Below are 23,128 nucleotides of genomic sequence, written 5' to 3' on the forward strand. Positions count from 1 at the left end.
GCAATGAATCTACTTTTTTCGTTTCAGATTTTTTTTTAATATCGTAGTTCATATTCAACCAATTAGGTTTAAGGCCAAACGGTGCTCCGCAAAAGTAGTTGTCGTTGTAGCGTATGAGAATCGTGTCTTATTTCGTTTCTTGCCGGCACGCATAACGGCAATTTGGAGTAAGAAAAATAATAAAACTTATGATATTTGGTATAAAATTGATCTGAAAAAGGGGTTTTGATTAGTACAAATTCCTACCTTGTTGCTGTCGATATTAGGTTGTTTAGCTGTTCTGCTTGCAGATTTTTCTTGCAGGAAGGAAAGAAAGTGTCTTTATTATTTATTATTATTATTTTATTATTTTTAAATGAACCTCATATAAATTAAAGGGCAAATTAAAGCCACACTTAGATAAACTCAAATTACGAAAAAACACTCATTTTGGATAATTACAACCACCCTTCAATTAAATATTTGTCTTACGAAAAAAACTCTCCATTCAGTAGATAAACTTGACACCGTAAGAGCGGACTTGTAATTACCCAAACATACGGTGTTTTTTCATAATTTGAGCATACTTTAGAGGTTTCATACAATTGTGTTGTGTGTGTGAGTTTGTGGGGACAGGTGACAGTTAATAAAGTAACAAAGATGCCAATCCAACAAAAGCCCTTTTTTAGCATATATTGTCACATTGATGCATATGATTATGTTGTGTTGCCCTTTTTACTTTAGATAAATCTTTTCTTACTCAATTATTAATAATGATAATGTTTTTTTTTATTCAATTTCTCACCTATAAATTGTTTCTCAATTAAATATATCTTTAAATTATGGGCTCTACATTTTGGCAGGTAATAAGTTGCACAATTCAATTCATAGGTTAACACGATGTATGTTTGTATAGGGTGATAAATATTATGTGTGTCCAAATAAGTCAAACCAACTAGGGCATGATATTCTTCTTCTTCTTTTAGTTTCTTTAAATTCTTTTCCAGGGTTTTTAATCGAAATTAATAATTTTCGTTCAATAGATTCGAAAATCGTGTTTGGTGTATTGTATGAATATTATTGTAACGGTATTCGCTAATTGTTGCCATAAGTTACTATTGGTACATAGAAATTGTCATAAACTTTCGTATCTCTACCAATTGAACCTCATAATATTGAATATCTAGACGGTTAAATTGTTTAATATTTGTTTTGTGAAAAAAATTAAATATAATGGAAGCTAGACATTGCATTGTATATAATATAACATTTACAAAATTATAATAAAAATGACATATTATGGAATTACTTTAATTGATATTATGAACATGTAAAATAATCGATATATAGGAGTTCAACGTGAAAATAAATAAACAAAACCTTGTAAGAGCATCTCCAATGGGGGGGTGTTTCCCCCTCCCCGACCTCTACCTACGTCGATTCCAACCGTTCGATCTTTTATTATTTTTTTTGAAACCCCCACTCTCATCGTCATAATAATAATAATAATAATAATAATAATAATAATAATAATAATAATAATAATAATAATAATAATAATAATAATAATAATAATAATAATAATAATAATAATAATAATAATAATAATAATAATATATTATTATTATTATTATTATTATTATTATTATTATTATTATTATTATTATTATTATTATTATTATTATTATTATTATTATTATTATTATTATTATTATTATTATTATTATTATTATTATTATTATTATTATTATTATTATTATTATTATTATTAAAAACTAATAATTATTACTAATTAAAAAATATAGAATTAATAATTCAAAAGATATAATTCAAACGGAAATAATAAAATAAAAGAAAAAGAAATAAAAACAAAAATATTAAAAGTCTTTATTTACAAATTAAGTGTTTGATTTTATTGAAATTATGTGATATTAAATTATGTAACTAAATAATTGAAATAAAATAAAATAATGATATAATATAAAAAATAAATACAAAAGAAAAGAAAAATTAAAAAAAATATAAAATTAACAAGTTAAAAAGAGAAAAGAAAAAGGAAAAGAAAAAAAAAACAAGTAACGTATATAACAAATAAAAAAGGAAAAAGAAAAGAAAAAAAAAAAAAAAAAGTAGCGTGTATCACACGCCCCCTTCCAACATGTGAGGTGGAATGGGGCAGCTCAAGGGATTCTTTCCCTCCCGCTCTCCCCACTTCTACCCACCCCAGACCCACACCCCCTTGACCCACCTCCATTGGAGGTGGTTTTACCACCCCAGCCCAGCCCATACCCATCTTCATTGGAGATGGTCTAAATAGCATTGTGGATAACCCAAAAAGAAAATGGGGTTTTTTTGGTGTTGAGGTCCCGCGTGTGGGTATGTCTGGTGGGCTAGCTTTGTTATGGCAGAAGGAGATTTACTTAGCTTTTCGTCAAATCACATCAACGCCGTGGTCCAGGAAAATTCGTCCTCTCCGAAGGCGTTTCATCGGCGTTTATGGTTTCCCGGAAGTTGCTAGACGATATAAGACTTGAGAGTTGATCCGTAATTTATCCACCCACCTGGATTTGCCTTGGTTGGTGGACGGTGATTTTAACGTGATTCAATCAGGGAAAGAGAAGCAATGAGGCAACCCAAGGGATCCGAATCAGATGATGGCTTTCAGAGAGCTGATTTCAGATTGCGGGTTGTCGGATTTGGGTTATTTTGGTGAACCATTTACCTGGTCGAACAAGAGGGCCTTCCCAGATACAGTTACAAGTCGACTTGGTCGTTTTTTTGCGAATAGCAGTTGGAAATTTTCTTATCCCGGAGCCCGAGTTGACCACTTAAATCTATTGGGATCGGACCATCTTCCGATATTGCTATCGGTTTCTAGCATTAATGACTTTTTGTCTATTCCAAGGCGGCGCCCATTCAGATTTCAGGCGATGTGGATTAGGAGGACGACTGTGAAGACATAATTCGAAATTCTTGGGAGGATTCGACTGGGGCGACAAATTCTTTGGAAGCTGTCGGTAGAAATATAGCCAATTGTAGACTGGCTCTCCGCTCGTGGAGTAGAGACTCGGTTGGATTGCCACAAAAGCGCATAGCAAACTTACGGATCAGATTCACAGATTGGGCATTGTTCTGTAGACTAGAGAGACTTTGGACCGTCAAAAAGCATTGAAATCGGAGCTCGAGCGTTGCTATGGGGTTCTTGACATTTACTGGAGACAGAGGAGCAGGGACCAGTGGATTAAAGACGGGGATAGAAATACAAAATACTTTCATTCTCGGGCTTCTAAGAGGAAGAAGAATAATTGGGTTCACCGGATTCAAGATGAGAACAGAGCGTGGAAAGAGGACAGAAGGGATATAGAAAGGATTATCTTGAATATTCTGCTGATCTGTTCGAGTCGTCTAATCCGGATGAAAGTGTGATTGATGAAGTCTTCAATCACATCGAACCCCGGATCACAGATGAGTCTGCTCATCAACTCTCCCTTCTTTTCTCAGCAGATGAGGTAACCCGAGCTATTTTCCAAATGCACCCTACTAAATCACCCGGCCCCGATGGGCTTCCGGTGTTATTTTACACCAAATTTGGGCCCATCTTGGGTTCGAATATTATTGATTGCGTGCTTGAGTTTTTGAATTTGAATCACTTGCTGAGGGAGTTTAATTCTACCCTTATTGTCATGATCCCTAAAGTTAAATCCCCCGAGAAAATGTCTGAATGTAGGTCAATTAGTCTGTGCAATGTTATTTACAAATTTGGCTCTAAAGTTATTGCAAATCGCATTAAAACGGTGTTGAGCGATTTGATACCCCCCACCCAGTCGGCTTTTGTCCCACGGCGCTAACTGTGGCGAGCTTGTGTTTTGCGGATTATACGGCCATATTTTTTCAAGCCACTCCTTCTAATACGCGGGCGATCCAACGCCTCTTAGCCATGCCACGGCCTCTGGGCAAGTCATCAACCAGGACAAGTCGGCGATGTCCTTCTGCCCTTCTACTCTTGATTCGGAGAAGGAGGAGATTCACGAGATTTTGGATTTTCGTATTGTTGATTGACACGAAAAGTATTTGGGGATGCCAATGCCGATGGGGCTGTCTCGTAATGAGATTTTCCAATATCTGAAAGTTAGGGTGTGGAATCGCATTAATGGGTGGAACTCAGTGCAATTGTCTAAAGCAGGTAAATATGTCATGATAAAATCGGTTCTCCAGGCCATTCCGACATATGTCATGTCTTGCTTCCTGGTTCCAGCTGGAATTATTAGGGATATCGAGTTAGCTATCTAAAGGTTTTGGGGGGGGAATGGGGAAGGTAAACACATGTCTTGGGTGGCTTGGCATACTCTTTGTCGTTCGAAGTATGTTGGTGGTCTTGGCTTTCGTGACTTAAACTCCTTCATTTTGGCCATGCTCGCTAAACAAGCATGGCGCCTAGCTACGAATCAAGATTCTCTGCTTGCCAAAATTCTTAAAGCACGCTACTACCCGCATGGAGATTTCTCGTCGGCTATGGAGGCTCACCGTCCGTCGGCGACTTGGAAGAGTTTAGTGGCTGCACGTCCTGCCTTGGAGAGCGGTGCTCGTATGCGAATTGGTAATGGACGGTTAACAGCCATTTGGGGTCATCCGTGGTTAGCTGGTGAGGGAAATCCTCGGCTGCTCACTCCGAGACCGAGCTATACGGCTCAACCTAATACGCTGTTGGATCTCTTGCACCCCTCTCTAATTCTTGGAATATTAATCTGGTGCAAGAGACGTTTTGGCCAGTTGATTGCATTCGGATTTTGTCTACGCCGGTTGGAGGAGTGCACGTTGAGGATCGGTTTTTTCGGTCCCTTTCGAAGTCAGGTATTTTTACAGTTAAATCTTGGTATTTTCATATTCTTCATTCGAACCGGAATGATACAACTGCAGGCACGAAGAGTGGAAGCGGAGAGCATTATTGGAAGTGGAAGGATATTTGGAATCTTGCTATCCCCCTGAAGATCCGTATTTTTTTGTGGCGAGCATGTTCGGATATTCTTCTAACTCACCAAGAGCTTTTTGGTCGACACATAGCACGGAACCCATTCTGCCCTCACTGTGGATCTAAAGAGGAATTTTTGACCTATGCTCTTTTTATTTGTCGTGGAATAAGGGATATTTGGCAAGCTGCCCCATTTCGGTTGACCTCGACGATATTCCAACTCCCATTTCGGGCGGTGTTCAGCTATCTACACGACAGTTTGGATGAGGAATCTGGACGCCTCGCCATGATCTTGTGTTGGAAAGCGTGGGAAGTCCGTAATAGAGAGATGCATGGGAAAGTGAGTATTACTGGACCGGAGACTTTGGGGTGGTGCAACACGTTTCTTCGTGCTTTTGATGATGCCTAGCTGCACCCTATGTTACCGACAAAGGCTCCAAACATACAAGAGTGGAAACCCCCCCCCACCATTCGGTGTTTTGAAAATTAACGTGGATGCATCGTTTCCGGCGAGTCGAGATTTTTTCCATACATCACTTGTAGTGAGAAATGATAGGGTTTAATGTGTGTGGTGGCAACTTAGAGAGTTTGCCGGAAGAGTCAAACCGGTGGAAGGCGAAGCTTATGCGATTCTACACGCGCTACAACTTGCCCGGACTAAGGGGTGGACGCATATTTCGATTGAAGGAGATTGCCAACAAATTATCAATATTCTCCAAGCTAATGAATCCTCATCTCATTCCTTTGGAGCGATTATCGAAGAATGCTATTTTTATTCTCGTTTATTTTCTTCTTGTCCCTTTTCATTTATTAAATGGCAAGACAATAGCCTGACACACTCTCTTGCTTCTCTTTCTGTTGAAGACTTTTTGGAGGATTCTTTACCTCCTGTTGGTTTGGCCTTTGGTGCCTAATATATGATATCTCCCTTTTTCAAAAAAAAAAAAAGAATTGTTCTTCAACAACCAACCCATTCAAATCAAATAAAAGTGTTTGAATCGAATGACGATCAAATCATTCACACTTATGAATTACAATTAAGTCTCAACAATTTATATTTAAATTGACAATCTAGTATTTTTTTTATGTGCTGATTTATATGGATATAGAAATTTCTTTGTGTTATTTGAAACAAATTAATTATTGCAATAATTATTATGTTACAAATGTAGTTCGTGTATAAATATTAAGTCTAACTTAAAAGGCAGAATAAAAGACACAAGATGTTTAATGTGGTTTGGGCATAATGTGACCTATATCACGAAGACATGCAAATAAGATTTTCACAAGTTCAATTTTATGTGTACACTAATAAGATGTATTAAAAACGATTAAGACTTCTTCTTTATGTAATACGCCATTCTTGTTCACTACTCGAACTTTTTGTCTTCACAAAGTCAACTCCTCAATCCGCACTTCTTGGACTCTTTCGAATACGAAACTTCCATTAGACGTTAGCTAGACCTCTCCCCAGATCTTCTAAGGACTTTTTTCGAAAGTGAAACGTCGATCTTCTTTATGACCTGGTAGAAGAAATATATACTTGTCGCAACTACACCGATGGCACAACAATGATCCACAAACTATTCTCGCAAAACCTTCTTGTTGTGATCTATTTTTCTCCGATAAAAGCACCAAGGTTTTTCGCTGTATAAAGTGGCTTATATAGGAACGAAATAACCAACTATAAACCTAGTTTGAACATAAAGAAATCGATCCTAAGAAAATATAATCCTTCATTATGTCTACTACCTAATCTAGATAAGGATAATTTTTTTTCCTAATTTAAAATAATTACAAGGCAGGAGTAATAAATAAAATCTAGATAATACAACTCTAAACTATTCATACTATAATCAATTTTCAAGCAAATACATGTAATAAAATCTTTGTTAATCCTTATCAAAATAGCCTGATCAAATTCCCTCAAATTTCATTTTGAGAAATCTGGCGCGCACACCAACAAGTTTTTCTTTTGACATTGATTATAAAATGTTCCTCCGACAATCGTTTTTCATTAAATTTTATGAGGCACGTTGTAAAGTTTTTATCCAGTCAACCCTCCACCGTCTTCCCACTTAGTTAGTATAACAAATGTGCATTTTTATTTTAAAACATAATATTCGATTAGATATGTTGATAACATGATTTCGTGTGGCTTGTTATGCGAAAAACTTAGACATAAGTATTATTGAGGACATATTACAAAATTTATAAGGATGCGTTTTTCATGAACTCTGATATAGTTGGTTCAATGAGGGTTCTCAAGAATCAACTTTGAACAATGATAGTTGCCATCTCAAATAAACATATCCACAGATAAATTTAGAAATAAAAACAATGAGAATAAGTAGAGACATTATGATTGAGATAAAAACATACAAATTTTGTCTCGACATACTAGCTCACCCAATTTTGGGCAAATTGAGTTAAAGCTAGAGCTTTAACATGCTTTTGATAAAGTGAATAGGAGAAATATTGATAAAATGCCTCTATTAGTTTAGAAATAAGATTGAAGTGCACTGAATTGATAATTTTAAATTTTTATCTTTAGTGTTGATTAATATTTTCAATCATGCCGTAAACGTAATAACAACTCATATACGCATAGAGCGGTAGTAGCCTGTGCCCAACAATCTATTTCGGAAGATCATTAAAAATGCAAAAATGATGTGCAAATTAACATGCATAAATATGAAAGTAAATGAATAATGTTTACTTTTTTTGTGAGGAAGAAATAAATAAATCTCAAATTTCATACCTCGTATAGTGGAATATAACTCAAATGATTTAATAGTTTGGTTCACAAAACTAAAACCACAAAATTTAATACCCCGTATTTAGAATAAGTTCACAAAATTAAAATCATACTAAAATTTAAACCCTAATGATTCAATCAACCTCATTACTTTTATTGCTCCCAAACGACTATCTTTAAAAAAAGCCCAAAAATTGTACTGACGAAAATGTATAAGTTTATTGAATACATATCATTTAAATTACAACATGAACTAAAATTTGTATGATACTAAATATGCAGAAATAAAGGGGTAACTAAAATAAGCGCTTATTTGGCCACCATGTCGCCTTAAATTGTGTGGGTTACGCTGCAACGTTTTTACCCAAGTCAACCCTTCCCGCTTATTTGCATTTAGTTGATACTTTCAATCTACAATTTTATTTTAAATATAATTAATATTCGATTAGATATGTTCATAACATGATCTTATATGGCTTGTTGTGCAAAAAACTCACGCATAAATACAACTGATGATATCTTTAACAAAATTTGTAGCAAGAGATTTTTAGTGAACTATGTTATAGTTGGTTCAACGAGGATTTTGGCTTATTTAGTGTGATTTGCATCTCTCATGTAGTTCATTACATTCATGAGATATCACATTAATGGTTTAACTTATCTAGTTTACACATGTGATTGCAAGTTTTTTTTAATAAAAGATAAGATAAGAATTAAATAGATACAAAAATAATCATTTTCTTTAGAATTGAAATAATAATAAATATTGGACATATCCTAACAATAGATAATGTTTTGACCCATGCTTTAGTGTTGAAGTTCCATGTTTCTTGAAACAAATCTAAATTTATAAGTAGAAATTTTGACTGCAATAAAACCAAAAAAACAAAAGGTATAATCCAATTTTGGTATAATATTACGTGCCTGAGCTAGATGGGAGGTGAAGAGGTGCTGAGTTGTGTATCCGCCACAAGAAACTTTCAATCTATCACAATAGTTTTATAATTGGATAATATTACAAGTATTCGTCGAGTATTGGATCACATTATAAATCTAAGTTCACTTTATCGCGAAAAATAATTTGATACAAACCAAAATTAAACGAGAATCGTATATGTATTGCTAACCGCAAGAAGGTCAAAATAATACTTTTCTCTAAAAAAATACATAATATTATTCCTTGTTTATGAATGTATGTAATAATTTTAGGCATGATTCCATTTTGCACTCTTCAAATGTAGCACTTTTGCACTTTCTACTATTGAAAAAAAAATAATAGTATTTTGCACCCTCGAAATTCAATAGAACACATTCATAATGCACATTGAATTGTGATTATACTATTATTAGATCACCTTTGGTAGTGAAATAAAAAGAGTTGAAAGAGCATAGTGGATCACTGGCTCACGAGTTAGATGGTACTACTAAGACACCTTAATAATTTGGAGAGTCCTGCGTAAAAAGTAAACGTGAACTAAGTCGGGGTTGATCCGACGGAAACCCCTCCGATGCTTAAGTCAGATACTTGGATCGTAGAATATTCGAGAGAATTGTAATAACTAAATTGCTTCAGTAAAATAACATACCTTAATTTAATGTATTAAGTTCTATTTATAGTTCCTTAATTGGTCGATCTCAAATTATCGGGCCCACAAAGCTTCTTTGAAGATGTATGGGCTTTTGTAGTAATAACTTCTGAACTTGGCATGTTGCCTAGTAAATAAATAAATCGCGGGTCCATTGACCTGTCCCAATAGGTATATCAAAATGAATATCTAAAACTTAATGAGGGTAATTTCAAATTTTTATTGTTTTTTTTGTTATTTCCAAGGTGTAAAATGACAAATTAAATTGTTATTTTCTTCTACCTCATAAATTCGAGTGTACAAAATGCAACAGAAAAAAAGGATAACGAATTACTGAAAAAAACTATAATTTCTTAAAAAAAAAACTTATATCACTAAATTATCCGATTAATTGATCTTTTATTGTAATTAGTGAAAATATTTGATCGAAAACTTTGGAAGAAAATATATATTTCAAATAAATTGATTACAAAATAGTTGAAGGATATCATTTTTGTTTTTTATAAAATGTTTTTTTGTGATTTTTTTTTATATATTGATGAGATGCATTTTCATTTTTGCACTTTGTAGTTTCAAAAGGACGGGTGAATATAAAAAAATATATAAAAAATACTATTAAAAAATATTAATTTATCTTTATTATCGTCAAAATCCATTTGGGTGCATTGTGTATGGTTTATTATTTTTCAAGGGCTCAAAGTGCTATTAACTTTTTTCATGGGTACAAAATACCAGGAACGATATTCCAAAGGTGCAAAGTGGGATTAAAAATCACAATTAGTCAACAGAATAAATATTTAATGGGTAAATGAGTGATAACCCCTTAGTTTTGAAAATATATATGAGGAGGTCCAATGATTTTTTCTGTCCTAGTCAAAAACCCAAATTTTGATCTTAATTTGTCAGACCCCCCTAGGGCATAGTGATATGACTGTTTTACCCTTAATGGGAAGCTTTTGTGGAATAAGGCCAGAAAATCACGGTCCGTTTATTTGATTATCTTTTTCCCAGACAAACCCTAACTCTTCTCTCCAACCAAAACTCCTCCCCTCCAATCGCCGCTCGCGCCGCTCTCCTTTCATCTGTTTTGTTCTGCCTCTCTCTCCCGTCTCTCTTCTGTAATGACGGGACCAGATTCACCCTCCAGGCCAACCACCTCGATCGGCCAAATAGGGCGTCAAAGTTTAGCCGTACAACGGCTCCCCGACGATGTTCGCCGCGTACACGGCGGTGCTCGACCCACACAATCGGATCTTGGATGGTGGCCGGAGAAGTATTAATCGGAGTCAGCTGAGCAAGCAAAGATGCAGAGCGTCGGAATGTAACCACCATTTGAGGAGAACCCTTTGGTCCATTCCTCATGCTCATTTTCAGTTAGCGGAGGAACAAAAACAGGTATTCAAATCCCATTTTTTTTTAGATTTGAACAGAAACAGACATTCAAATCTCCATTCTTCGTGAAGGGTTCTGAATCAAGGTCTTTTGTCTCATCAAAAGTCATGTTTTTTGCTATTAAAACCAGCAATGGGGAAACCCATAACCCTTCAGCAAAAAGTTATATATATATATATATATATATATATATATATATATATATATATATATATATATATATATATATATATATATATATATATATATATATATATATATATATATATATATATATATATATATATATATATATATATATATATATATATATTTGAACTCTCTGACACCCCTCTCTCTCTGTAATGATTATATGTATGTATACATGAAGTGATTTACTTTTGCAACACAGGGGTTGGAATGAAATATGGGTAGGCGGCGCCGCGGCGGAGTAAGTACAACCCATCTCTCCAAAATGGAATTTAGATCAGTGGCAATTTTGCCGAAGGACATGGTGTTCGCCAATTCAAAATATCTCTTTTGCAACCGATAGATCAGAGTTGTTGTTGGGTTGAAAAGTGGAATTTAAAGTTATGAATCCAAATTATACTATATATGACTATGTGCATATAGTTAGTCATATGTAGTTATATATAATCACATATGGCCGTATAGATGTAGTCATATATAGTCACGTGTAGTAATATGTAGTTATATAAAAGCTCTGTGTTTTTTCTAATGTATAGTCATGTATGAGTTATGTGGAGAATATATGAGTTATGTGGAGAGTATATGCTGGTGATGCATATGTATATCAGTAAGTAGGTGATAGTATGTGTGTGTGTGCAGATTCAAATTTGAAGAAAAATTCGTTGTTTGTTTAACTCTTTTTCTTTTTCACAGGTCTTGGTGTTTGAACTACTATGTAGTAAGTTTTTGCGAAGTGGGACTTTGTGTTCGTCGTTCAAAACAAGCCGCCCACCGCCACTCCGTCGCCCACCACCGCCCACCGCCACTCCGCCGCGACCATCACCGGTAAGTTAATTGCAACCACTTTGTTCCTATATCATTTATCTCTCTTAAGATTCTGTGTAGAACGACTAATTTGGAATGGTAGCAAGGTCAACAAGTAATTGTCAATATATCTTGTGATTTACTTTCAGTCAATTCTTCTGTCGTGTTTGTGTTTCTGCTTTTCTGTTTCAAACCACTAAATGGTGTCTTTTTTTTTTTTCAACCACATAGTTTTATTCATAATCTTATATAGATTCAATTGTGAAGTTTTTGGTTTATATACATATATAGTCACATGTAGTCATGTACTGTAGTCACATGTAGTCATGTACTGTAGTCACATGTAGTCATGTACTGTAGTCATATATAGTCACATGTAGTCATGTACTGTAGTCATATATAGTCACATGTAGTCATGTACTGTAGTCATATATAGTCACATGTAGTAACAAGAATGAACATAACTACATGTGACTATAGTTGACTACATATAGTCATATCTAGTCATATGCAGTAACAACTACTTGTGACTATAGTTCACCAAAATAAACTTATCAAAAAAATGTCTTTCATTGTTTTTTGTATTTTTTCATGTAATGTAAATCGCTTGTTCCATTTTGTTCTTCGTTTTCTTTAACTTGTATTTTTTGTCACAGGATTTGGTTTGTGTAACATTATGAGATGCAAAGAATAAGATGCAGAGAAGTGTAATGTGAAGTTCCATTCATGCTACAACAATCTAGACTTAAGCCACTTATATAACTATAGATAATTGTAGATAACTATAATCACGTGTAGTAACATATAGTTATATGTGTGTTATGTGTTTTTTAATGTATAGTAATACGTGTCCATGTTTTGAAGATTTTATGGATGTGATCGTGTTTTCATTTTTTTTGGGTTAGTTGATTTATAATATCAAGATTAAAATTGTAAATTTTGTTGTTGGTGTAGATTAATTTTGGGGTAAAAAAACAGTACATGATTACATATAACTATACATGATTGTGGTATATTACAGTTATATGTAGTATACTATAGTCATGTGTAGTCAATTTCGGTACAGTAAATTTATTAAAAAAATTAAAAAATTAAAAAAAATATCAAAAATAAAAAAAAATTTAAAAAATTAAAAATTAAAAATTAAAAAAAAATTGAAAAATTAAAAAAATTAAAAATTAAAAAAATTAAAAAAATAAAAAAAATAAAAAAAATAATTAAAATAACACTCAGTAGGGTATATATATAAAAAAATAGTGAAATAAACATTTATATTTTTTTATTAAAAAAATATATAAAAATGATAAATGCAGGCCCAAAATCTAAATGCAGTTTGGCATTATGCTGAATGCAGGGCGAAAATAATAATGCAGTTGGGCGAAAATGCACTTAAGGGCACAATAGTACTTTTGCCTCTCCAGGGGGTTATCTCAAAGGAAGAATTTTAGGGGTGGACCTATCCCTATATATTTTCCATTCTAAGGGTGTATATCAAATGGACCCATATTTAATAAAGAAAGAAATAAAAGCAATTAGCACTATTTCCAATACAAATATAGGAAATAACTGACAAATTCTACATTTTCACAATTCTACCACATCCAATGATCTTTTTGATACAACCAAGAAGTTCCATGGCCAAAAAAGAAATAGAAAAAAAGAAATATTTAAAATAATAAAGAACTCAACTAAAACTGAACTGTTTTTTCGCTTTAATCCAAGCTACTTTATACCTGTATCTGTTGACTGAAGCAGTCAAGACTAAAAAATAGTAGCCACATAAAAACCACCTAGCTAGGGTTTTTTTCTTTTTCTTTTTCCTTTTTTTTTTTTAATATTTTTATTTATATATTTATAATTCAGGTGATCATATAATTTCTTTACACTAAATTTTGGATGCTACGGTTCATATTAGGGTTGACATTGGTTGGAAAACGGAAGTTTTTTATCGTTATTTATGTATCAATCGTAACTTATGATGATGGAAAATTTCATATAGTTATCGTATCAAAAAATTACGATATACAGATGTTTGGTATATTGTTGGTACGATATTGTAATGCATAGTACTCTACTATTATCTTATATTAATAATATTACGATAAAGTTTGAATAAGATTTATTATCATTTTTTCCGCACCGATGAGTTTCGTAATATACAAATTTATAGTATTTGAATGTGGTTTATATTTGTCGGATAAACATTCCAATTAAATGTATGATGCCATGTAGCAAAATTTTATTCATATGTGTCAATGTGTATATAGATATATATAATGTAAGATATATAGAAACAAAAAATAAATGCATTAAGTTTGAAAAAAAAATATAAAAAAACTTGGACATAATAAAATAAAATTATTGAAAAAAACAGTGACAAAGTTATAATTATTATGCTACAAAAAAGAAAGGAAAAATTAAAAAGAATATCAAAATACACTATAGTAGTAGTAAGTATAATACAGTACGATATTAACGTAGTATTGAGAATGCAATACCATTAACAAATTAACTACTAGCAGTACAGTACCAATACCGTACCGAGATGGTAACCAATAGTTTGGTATTTTCCCGATAATCTTAGGTTGATATACTGTAATACTCGGTAATTGATTTTTTTTTTCCCACCCCTAATTCCTTTACTTGCTTCTACTATCCTCATATATATATCTCCTTACTACTTTATTTATCGTTTAAGGTTTAGATACACAATTAAAATTTCATTAAATAGTTTTTATTTTGATTAGAAAATTCAACATTATTCTTCTAGCATTAATTGCTATAATACTCGATCTCTTTAATGGCATGTCTATTATTTGCAATTATTGATAAATTTTGTAAAATTTGTAGAAATAATTAACTAGTCACTATTTAACTTCTAGAAAAACAAATAATATCGAAAAATATATATTTTGTTAAAGAGACAATGACACAAACGATATGTCACACAGGGAACATATACTAGCAACCATATATAGAATTTGTTTCTTTCCATTTTGTGATTTATTTGGTTGCTTTAATAATGTTTTTATTAATTTTTTTTTTTGAAAAACGCTCTGATAAAATTAATCTTCAATATAAAAATAAGAAACGTTAGGGTAACCTTAGAATCCCTAATGGCCAGCTAGAAAATCCTAATCCACTCCGATAGTTTTATTTTTTGTTCTTTTTTAAGCTTTGCAATTTCTTTGTGAATAATTTATTTTATGGTTGATATACATTTGAAATGTTAATTATTTCTAACAATCAACAAATAAATTTAAAAATGTATAAATATTTGTAGAAGTGAGGTGATTTGATTAATTTTTTTTTATTTAGTATGTTTTTTATCTTTATATATAAAAATAATATTGTGTAATTTTTTTTATTGCAATTTCAATACCATGTATTTTAAATTTTCTTCGTTTTCGCGATGCTATCCCGTCGTCCGTGCCTCGCACGAGAAGAATTGCTAGTAGTAATTAATTGCACTAAATAATCTTGTATATAAAAATGAATAAGTTAGGTTTGGTAGGTTTAGCTCAAGATACCAAAAATTATAGACTCATTATATCCTATTTTACAGTATTGAAATCCAATACGACTCCTGAAAATTCATCCCCACAAAATTTTACCAATTTAACACATAACTTTATTGAACCAATAATTTAAATCATTTTTATTTTAATAATAATCGTGAAAATGGCAAATGCATTTTTTAAGAAGTTGCTTCAAAATGTTTTATTAGATTATAACTTAATATTATTTACTCTAAAGAAGATGAAACAACATGAGGAAAAAAGAAAAGAACAAAACTTATAAAATAAATGGTAAACTATGGCCACCCCTGAAGTAAGATCACATTACAAAAAGATCCTCATGTTTGAATAATTACAAACCGCCTTTAACTATGAAACTTCATATGCGTCCACCTTTGCAGTGTTAAATTTAACGGAATCTTCTGGATTACGTGAAATATTGTCCAGCTCGTACCCCTTTTATCCCATTTGAGCTCAACATTTTGAAACGAGATGACCATAAGACCTGTGTCTCCTGACTTGTAAATATCAGATTGTAATGCATCATAAACTGATATTTTGCACAAAACGAGTATAAACTAGAGAACATTCCATATAATCTATAGAAGATTATATTAATTTGACACTATAAGGGTGGGCGTGTAAGTAATTCATAATTGAGGGAAGGATTGTAATTATACAAACATAAGAGTTTTTTTCGCAATTTCACATTACTTAAGGGGTGGCTGGACTTTAACCTAAAATAAAAATAAATTATAATAGCTCTCAATAGCTTTTGCGTATATATTTCGCAAATTTTCATTTAACCCATTCCCCAATTCCAGGCTGGCTCTCTCTCTCTCTCTCACACACACACACTTCTCTCTCTCACACACACATAAATAATACAGAGAACAAAATACACTCAGTATTCTTATCAAAAAAAAAAAAAAATACACTCAGTACATTTCATACTCTCTCTCACCCACACCTACACACACAAACACACATTTACAGATAAAAAACACACATTTACACACTGTCACTCAAGAACAAAAACCCACCCAACAAAATAATTCTCACCCCCCCCCCTACCCTACTCCCCAACCCCCCACCCAACCTATACACAAACAAAACAAAATTAAACCCATTCTTGAACTCAACACCACACCCCCAACAAAAAACACACACACACACAAACAATGCCCACACCCACCTCACTCCAACTCCCACCAATGCTCCGCCTCCTCTTCCTCCTCAGCCTCCTCTCCGCCGCCGCCACCTCAGATCTGTCCACCGACAGGTCCGCCCTGCTTGCCCTCCGCTCCGCCGTCGGCGGCCGCACCCTCTTCTGGAACACAACCCTCACCACCCCATGCAACTGGCAAGGCGTCCTCTGCGAGGACAACCGCGTCACCGTCCTCCGCCTCCCCGCCTCCTCCCTCTCCGGAGCTCTTCCGGCGGACACCCTCTCGAACCTGACCTCCCTCCGAACCCTCAGCCTCCGCCTCAACCACCTCTCCGGCCCCCTTCCGGCCGACCTCTCCCAACTCTCCCAGCTCCGAAATCTCTACCTCCAGGGCAACCATTTCTCCGGCCCGGCACCGGATTCTCTCTCCTCCCTCCACTCCCTCGTCCGCCTCAATCTCGCCTCCAACAACTTCTCCGGCCAAATTCCAACCGGGTTCAACAATTTGACCCGGCTCCGTACCCTTCTGCTGGAAAATAACCAGTTCAGCGGTGAATTGCCCGATTTCGACCTCCCAAATCTCGACCAATTTAATGTTTCCTACAACAACTTAAATGGGTCTGTGCCTGAAGGGCTCGAGAATAAACCCAAAGATTCCTTCTTGGGAACTTCTCTTTGTGGGAAGCCCCTCGACAACGTCTGCTCCGACAATGCCGCCGAAACCCCAGCCTCCTCCGTCGACGGAAACCCCAACACCGCCGCAAAATCAGGAAAAAAGAAGTTATCAGGCGGCGCAATCGCTGGAATTGTGATTGGATCCGTCCTAGGGTTCATTCTACTCCTCCTGGTTCTCTTCTTTCTGTGCAGGAAGAGGAGCGGCAACAAGGCCAGGTCCGCCGACGTGTCGTCGGCAATCAAGAACCAAGAGAACGACGCCGCCGCCGCTGCCGCCTCCGCCGGAGATAAGGAACCCGCCGAGAACGCTGCCAACGGGTTCTCGGTGGCGGCGGCAGCCGCCGCCGCAATGAGCACGAACACGAGCACAAAGGGCGATACCGGAGCCAATGCCGCCGCCGCAGCCAAGAAGCTGGTGTTTTTCGGGAATGCACCTAAGGTTTTCGACTTGGAGGAGCTGCTGAGAGCTTCGGCCGAGGTTTTGGGGAAGGGCACTTTCGGAACCGCGTACAAGGCCGTATTGGAAGTGGGAATTGTGGTGGCTGTGAAGAGGTTGAAAGACGTGGCATTATCGGATAAGGATTTCAAGGAGAAAATCGAAAGCGTCGGAGCGATGGATCACGAGAATTTGGTACCTCTTAGGGCTTATTACTATAGTAGAGAGGAGAAGCTTCTTGTCTATGATTATATGCCAATGGGGAGCTTGTCTGCATTATTACATGGTCAGTTCATTTTTTCAAGATTTATTTGCTACATTGTTCTTGATTTGTTTGAAGTGTGCAATTATTATTTTATTACAACATTTTTTTATCTAGTTTTGTTTTAGGACTGTTTTGTTTAATTAGTGTTTGAGATTCGTTCGATGTGTTTATCGTCATATGTAGATTCGTCATATGTAGATTGAGCATGATCGAATTTGTTAACTTTGCTTATTAGGTAGAGTTTTCATCTGGGATTCTTTCACTTTTTTATTTGTCTGTTGTATTTGTTGTTTGGTTGCCTTTTTCTATCTTATTGTTTTGATTCTCAATAAACCGAGTGACGTTTTAGATTTCGACGTATTTTTCCCACATTGTTTGTTTCTTCGATTTAGTACCTTCCGAAAACAAAAACAATTAGGAAATAAATTGCTTTAGGTAGGATTTGTCCAAGATTTCACATTTTCTTCGTCGGTTGGATTCGTTCGATCTCAATGAACTAAGTGGCATTTGGATTTCGACATATTATCCGTTCCTCTAAATTTTTACCAATTTCTGAAAAAAAAAATAATTAGGAAATAAATTTTCTTGATTTGATGTATATTTGCTATCTTTATTCTTGTTTTTATCTCTATTAATTGAGTGACAATTAGATTTTCGACATATTTCCCGTATTGTTTGTTGCTCCGATTTAGCTTCGAAAAAGAAAGCAAAATTGCTTAGGAAGAATTTGGTGCGATTAATGCATAAATAATCCGAGATTTCGCATTTTCTTTATCTATTATATTAGTTTGCTTGCTTTTTTCTAGATTTTGTTGATTATGAAACAAATTTTCTTGATTTGATAATTTCCGCAGGCAACAAAGGCGCCGGAAGAACCCCGTTGAACTGGGAACTCCGTTCCGAAATCGCCCTCGGATCCGCCCGCGGAATCGAATACCTCCACCTCCAAAACGGGCCCCACTTCTCTCACGGCAACATTAAATCATCAAACATCCTCCTCACAAAATCCAACTCCCCGAAAGTCTCCGATTTTGGGCTCAACCACCTCGTCGGCCCGCCCTCCTCCCCGACGCGGGTGGCGGGCTATCGCGCACCGGAGGTGACCGACCCTCGTAGGGTTTCACAAAAGGCCGACGTGTACAGCTTCGGTGTTTTGCTATTGGAGCTTCTCACGGGCAAAGCGCCGACACACGCGATCTTGAACGAGGAAGGAATTGACCTTCCGAGGTGGGTCCAGTCTGTGGTGCGAGAGGAGTGGACCGCCGAGGTGTTTGACCTCGAGCTTTTGCGGGACCCCAATATGGAGGAGGAGATGGTGGAGATGCTGCAGCTCGGGATTGACTGTACGGCTCAGTATCCGGATCAACGGCCCACGATCTCCGATGTTGTGAGGCGGATCGAGGATCTCCGTCGATCGAGCTTGAGAGACTATCACCAAGAACAGAATGATTTTGTTAGTGAGTGAGTGAAATTGATTAAAGAAAAGGTTTTTATTATTTATTTTTCTGTGGCCCATTTTTTTTTTTTTTTTAAGTATGTGTTTGGCACCATTGAAAAATGCTGAATCTCTTATTGAACTAGTTGTGTAATTGTTTGTTGATTTGTTAGAATTGAATAGATCTTTATCTTTTTTTTTTTCTGCCATGCCTCCAATCAGCACATTTTTAATTTTTTAATTTTTTAACTTTTTAACTTTTTAAGTTTTTAATTTTTTAATTTTTAATTTTAATTTTTTTTATTTTTGTGGTGACAGATAGATATGAGTTCCATTTGTTCTTGTTGGTTGGGAATATGGTTGCTGTAATTATTACATTTGCTTTAACTTTTTGTGTCCTCTGCTTTTCTTTTTGCTTTTTTGGATGAAGAACACATTTTTTTTTTCTTTTCTTGATTTGATTAAAAAAAGGATGTGTGTATTATTTTATTGAATATTGAATATTAAAATAATAACAGAAATATTTGCTATCATTTAAAATTGTAGGTGAAATGAAATCAAGTGAGTGGATACATGCAGTTGTGTCAATTTTTGTTCCTTTAATGCAAACAAAGAACTTAAACCAGAAAATAAGAAAGAAGCCACGGGGTCCCGCAAACGATGACCTAGCGGTTGCACGGTTGCAGTAAGTGCGTTCGTGTCAATTGACTCAAGTTTGAATTTCGTTGCCAGCTGTCGTTAGGTGGAGCTTGTCGCACATGATTAGCTCAGTGTGGTATACGTTTCTCGTACTGTTTGCAATTTATTACACGAGAGTGTAAGTTTATCCAGTGTGCATATCCGGTTGGCTGCGGTTTTCTTTATTAAAAAAAGAAAAAAAAAAAAAAAGCAGCCATTGCCATTAAATAATATATTGAATTGGAGCTTTAGTGAAAGGTGACAGATACCTGCAAATACTCACAGCTAAAGAGTGCTGTTGGGGGTTCACAAAAGTGTGACATTTCTGTGATGCAATTATATATATATATATATATATGTGTGTGTGTGTGTGTGTGTGATTTGAGTGGTCCAATCTTCTGTAAATTGTACACATTTTTATTACTAGCAACCAAAATTTTTGGAGGTTTCCCATTTGAATGCTTTTGTTTGTTTGGGTGTGTATGAGTGCGTGTATATATGTTTCTCTAACAATAATAATTGTTTTTATAAATTTCAAATTGTGAAATATACAATAATTATACTACTAATTATAATAATTACAATTATAAAATTAGACTTAGGTTTTCAGAATTTTTACGAGCCATTTCTCGAGACTCAGATGGTGAATTTGAACTATATAAAAATTAGGCTGCTTGAGCTCGTAGAAATTTACTAGAGCTCGAATTTGAGCGCTTAAAATTTAGAAGAAATCGAGTGCGAGTCGAGCTCAGTTCATTTACACTACTAATACGAACATTTGTGTGACAAATGTTATATGTAAGAGTTGATGGTAAGTAGCAACATTTTTAGATAGTGTTGGATTTGAGTTTGTGTGTGAAAAATGGTAGCAAAGAAACAAAATTAAATAGGATCCAATTTTCCTTTTGTTTGTCTTGTTAATTTTTATGCAAGCTGTTTTTATTTTATTTATTTATTTTTTTATGAAGAAAGAGATAAGACTGAATTCAATTCACATGTGATACAAAACTAGAAACTGAGTTGTGACTTGTGACTTTGTGACTCAGTGGCCCAACTAACACCCTGTTTGCCTTGCATAATTTCAACAATTATTATGGCGGAATAATGTAGGGGTGGTTTCGGAATACGGTTATCGAATATTTTGTTCGATACTGTATACTTACTTTATTTTATAGTGTTGGAAAAAATTATACCGTTGCCATATGAATAATTGCGGTATATCGTTACTTTCGGCATGATATAATCGGTACGTGGTACTCTACCGTACCATTCATTTTGTTGATGAACTCGGATGATATAATCATTAAGATGAATACCAGGGTGGTGTTTGCAAATGATTATTTAAAAGCATAAGTTAGTGATTGTGAGTTAAGTCAGTTTTAAGTGTTTATTTCTAAAAGTTGGCGGTGTTTGCAAATATTCCGAAAAATAAACTTAAATAGAAAAAACATGGTTATGGGGTGCTTTTAAAAAAAATAGTTTAAATCAGATTATTTTAAGAGAAGCAAAAGCAAAAACACCTGTTTACAGATTATGACAAAAAAAAAAGTTCATAATCACTTTCAAAAAGCGGTTGCAAACACCACCTAAATACTATGCATAAATTCAACAAATTAAGTAAATGGAATTGACAATGAAGCAATCCAAGGGAATTGCATTATACAACTAACTATGTTATAATATAATTTTACTTTAGATAACTAATGCTAAGAGATCTATAGAAAATATACATAAACTAATAAATAAGAAAGTTTCATGGTTTCAGTAAAAGAAACAAAATAAATGTAGTAATGCAAAAGAACCAAACGGCTTCATCGATGTGCAAAGAGTGTGTTTGCGTAAAAAGAGACTAAAATACCATAAGTATGTAATTATATAAATATAATGTATGATATCTTAATTTTTTGTTTTTGATTATTTGGTGATTATATATTTTTATTATTTAACAATATCCAAAGAAATATATATATAAACAAAATTTTAAAATACCAAATTCAGGTACGGTACGATACGGTATTACGACGGTACTGAAGATACAAATACAACTACCGTACCGTAAGATGGTGTACCAAATATAGTGGTAACTGATAGTTTTGTATTTATTCAGTAATTTGTGGTAATCGGTATATGATAATTTTTTTCCAGTGCTAGAATAATGTATAAAAGGTGAAAATTAAGGTCTATTTACAAATAAATCCCTCATTTTTCCATAATTACATCCATCTCTGCAATATATAAATTCCTTACATTAACACCATTTTTTAGGGAAGTGGATGTAATATATTACAAGTTGCAGGGAGCTGGTAGTAATTTCTAAAAAATGAGAGTTGTTTTTTCATAAGTAGACTTTAGCTGAGAAAGGTAGTTGTAATTTACTCAATATAGGATAATCTATATAGATTATAGGGTAATTTACCAAAAAAATATATTGCTATGCAGGGGTTAGAAAGTAGTTGTGCTCAATTCATGCAACAATTAAGGAGAGAAGATTGAAAAATTATACTACTAAACTAAACCAACTTTTACATTGGTTCCATTTGGTTGAACAACCTTTATGTCAAATTTGTTTGGAAGGTAACCCAATTTAATTTCAACGATAGATAGTATTAGGAATAGAAAAAGAAAATAGGACACCAAAATTTTAAATTTTTTTTTGCCAATCTTCAATAGTTATGTATGGGCATATATGAGATTTGCCTAACATAGATTTTTAAAAAAATGTTTGGCAATGAAATTTAGGTGGTTAGTTCAAATCAATGTTGTTAGAACCGGATTGGCTATGAAACCGGGCGATCATTTGGGTCATGGGTCGATACGGTCAAACTAGTTCAACAGGTTTTTGATTTTTTTTTTTAATTTAATCTTTCTTCTATTATTTTCACGTTTATCGACTTCATCCAACTTTTTACTATATTTCTTTTGGTTTCACTTTACATTTTCTCATTCTTTCTTCTCTGGATCTCCCTTAATTGACCACCCATGACCAGATTCGGTCATCTATAACTAATTCCGTGAAGGCTCGCTCAGATCCAGCCACAAATAACCAACACCGCCGATGGTTTGAGCAATTTTGACCGGAAACCGTATTTTTTGATCGGTTCGCTAGTTCCCAAGTTTTACCAATTGGATTTTGGTAATTTGACCCAAGTTTGTAAAGTTTCCGATTTTAGAGATAAGACCGGACGGAACTTTCCGATTTTAGAGATCAGACCAGACCGCCCCATTGCCTGGTCACGGTTGAACCAATCTGACTGACTAGTCCGCTTCAGACAACAT

The 23,128-nt window shown here is 34.4% G+C and overlaps 2 protein-coding genes and 1 long non-coding RNA gene across 4 annotated transcripts; all 3 read left to right on the forward strand.

Moving 5' to 3' along the window:
* Nucleotides 1-3,819: 3,819 nt before the first annotated feature.
* Nucleotides 3,820-4,965, forward strand: LOC148771001 (putative mitochondrial protein AtMg00310). The gene is made up of 2 exons (XM_088817437.1): nt 3,820-4,830; nt 4,897-4,965. The coding sequence occupies exons 1-2, from the start codon at nt 4,303-4,305 to the stop codon at nt 4,963-4,965; spliced, it is 597 nt and encodes a 198-aa protein (XP_088673563.1). The 5' UTR covers nt 3,820-4,302.
* Nucleotides 4,966-10,263: 5,298 nt separating this feature from the next.
* LOC148771002 (uncharacterized) lies at nt 10,264-12,614 on the forward strand. Of its 2 annotated transcripts, none has more exons than XR_016030775.1 (4): nt 10,264-10,687; nt 11,076-11,114; nt 11,567-11,698; nt 12,334-12,614. It is a non-coding gene; the product is annotated as an uncharacterized LOC148771002 (long non-coding RNA). The 2 variants fall into 2 exon arrangements; XR_016030776.1 differs by having other exon boundaries at nt 10,287-10,687; nt 11,076-11,253.
* Nucleotides 12,615-16,007: 3,393 nt separating this feature from the next.
* Nucleotides 16,008-19,376, forward strand: RKL1 (receptor-like kinase 1). The gene is made up of 2 exons (XM_012997138.2): nt 16,008-17,760; nt 18,594-19,376. The coding sequence occupies exons 1-2, from the start codon at nt 16,377-16,379 to the stop codon at nt 19,202-19,204; spliced, it is 1,995 nt and encodes a 664-aa protein (XP_012852592.2). The 5' UTR covers nt 16,008-16,376; the 3' UTR covers nt 19,205-19,376.
* Nucleotides 19,377-23,128: the final 3,752 nt, after the last annotated feature.

Source organism: Erythranthe guttata, chromosome 4, assembly GCF_056151865.1.
Source record: "Erythranthe guttata isolate IM_541 chromosome 4, IM_541, whole genome shotgun sequence".
NCBI classification, from domain to species: Eukaryota; Viridiplantae; Streptophyta; class Magnoliopsida; order Lamiales; family Phrymaceae; genus Erythranthe; species Erythranthe guttata.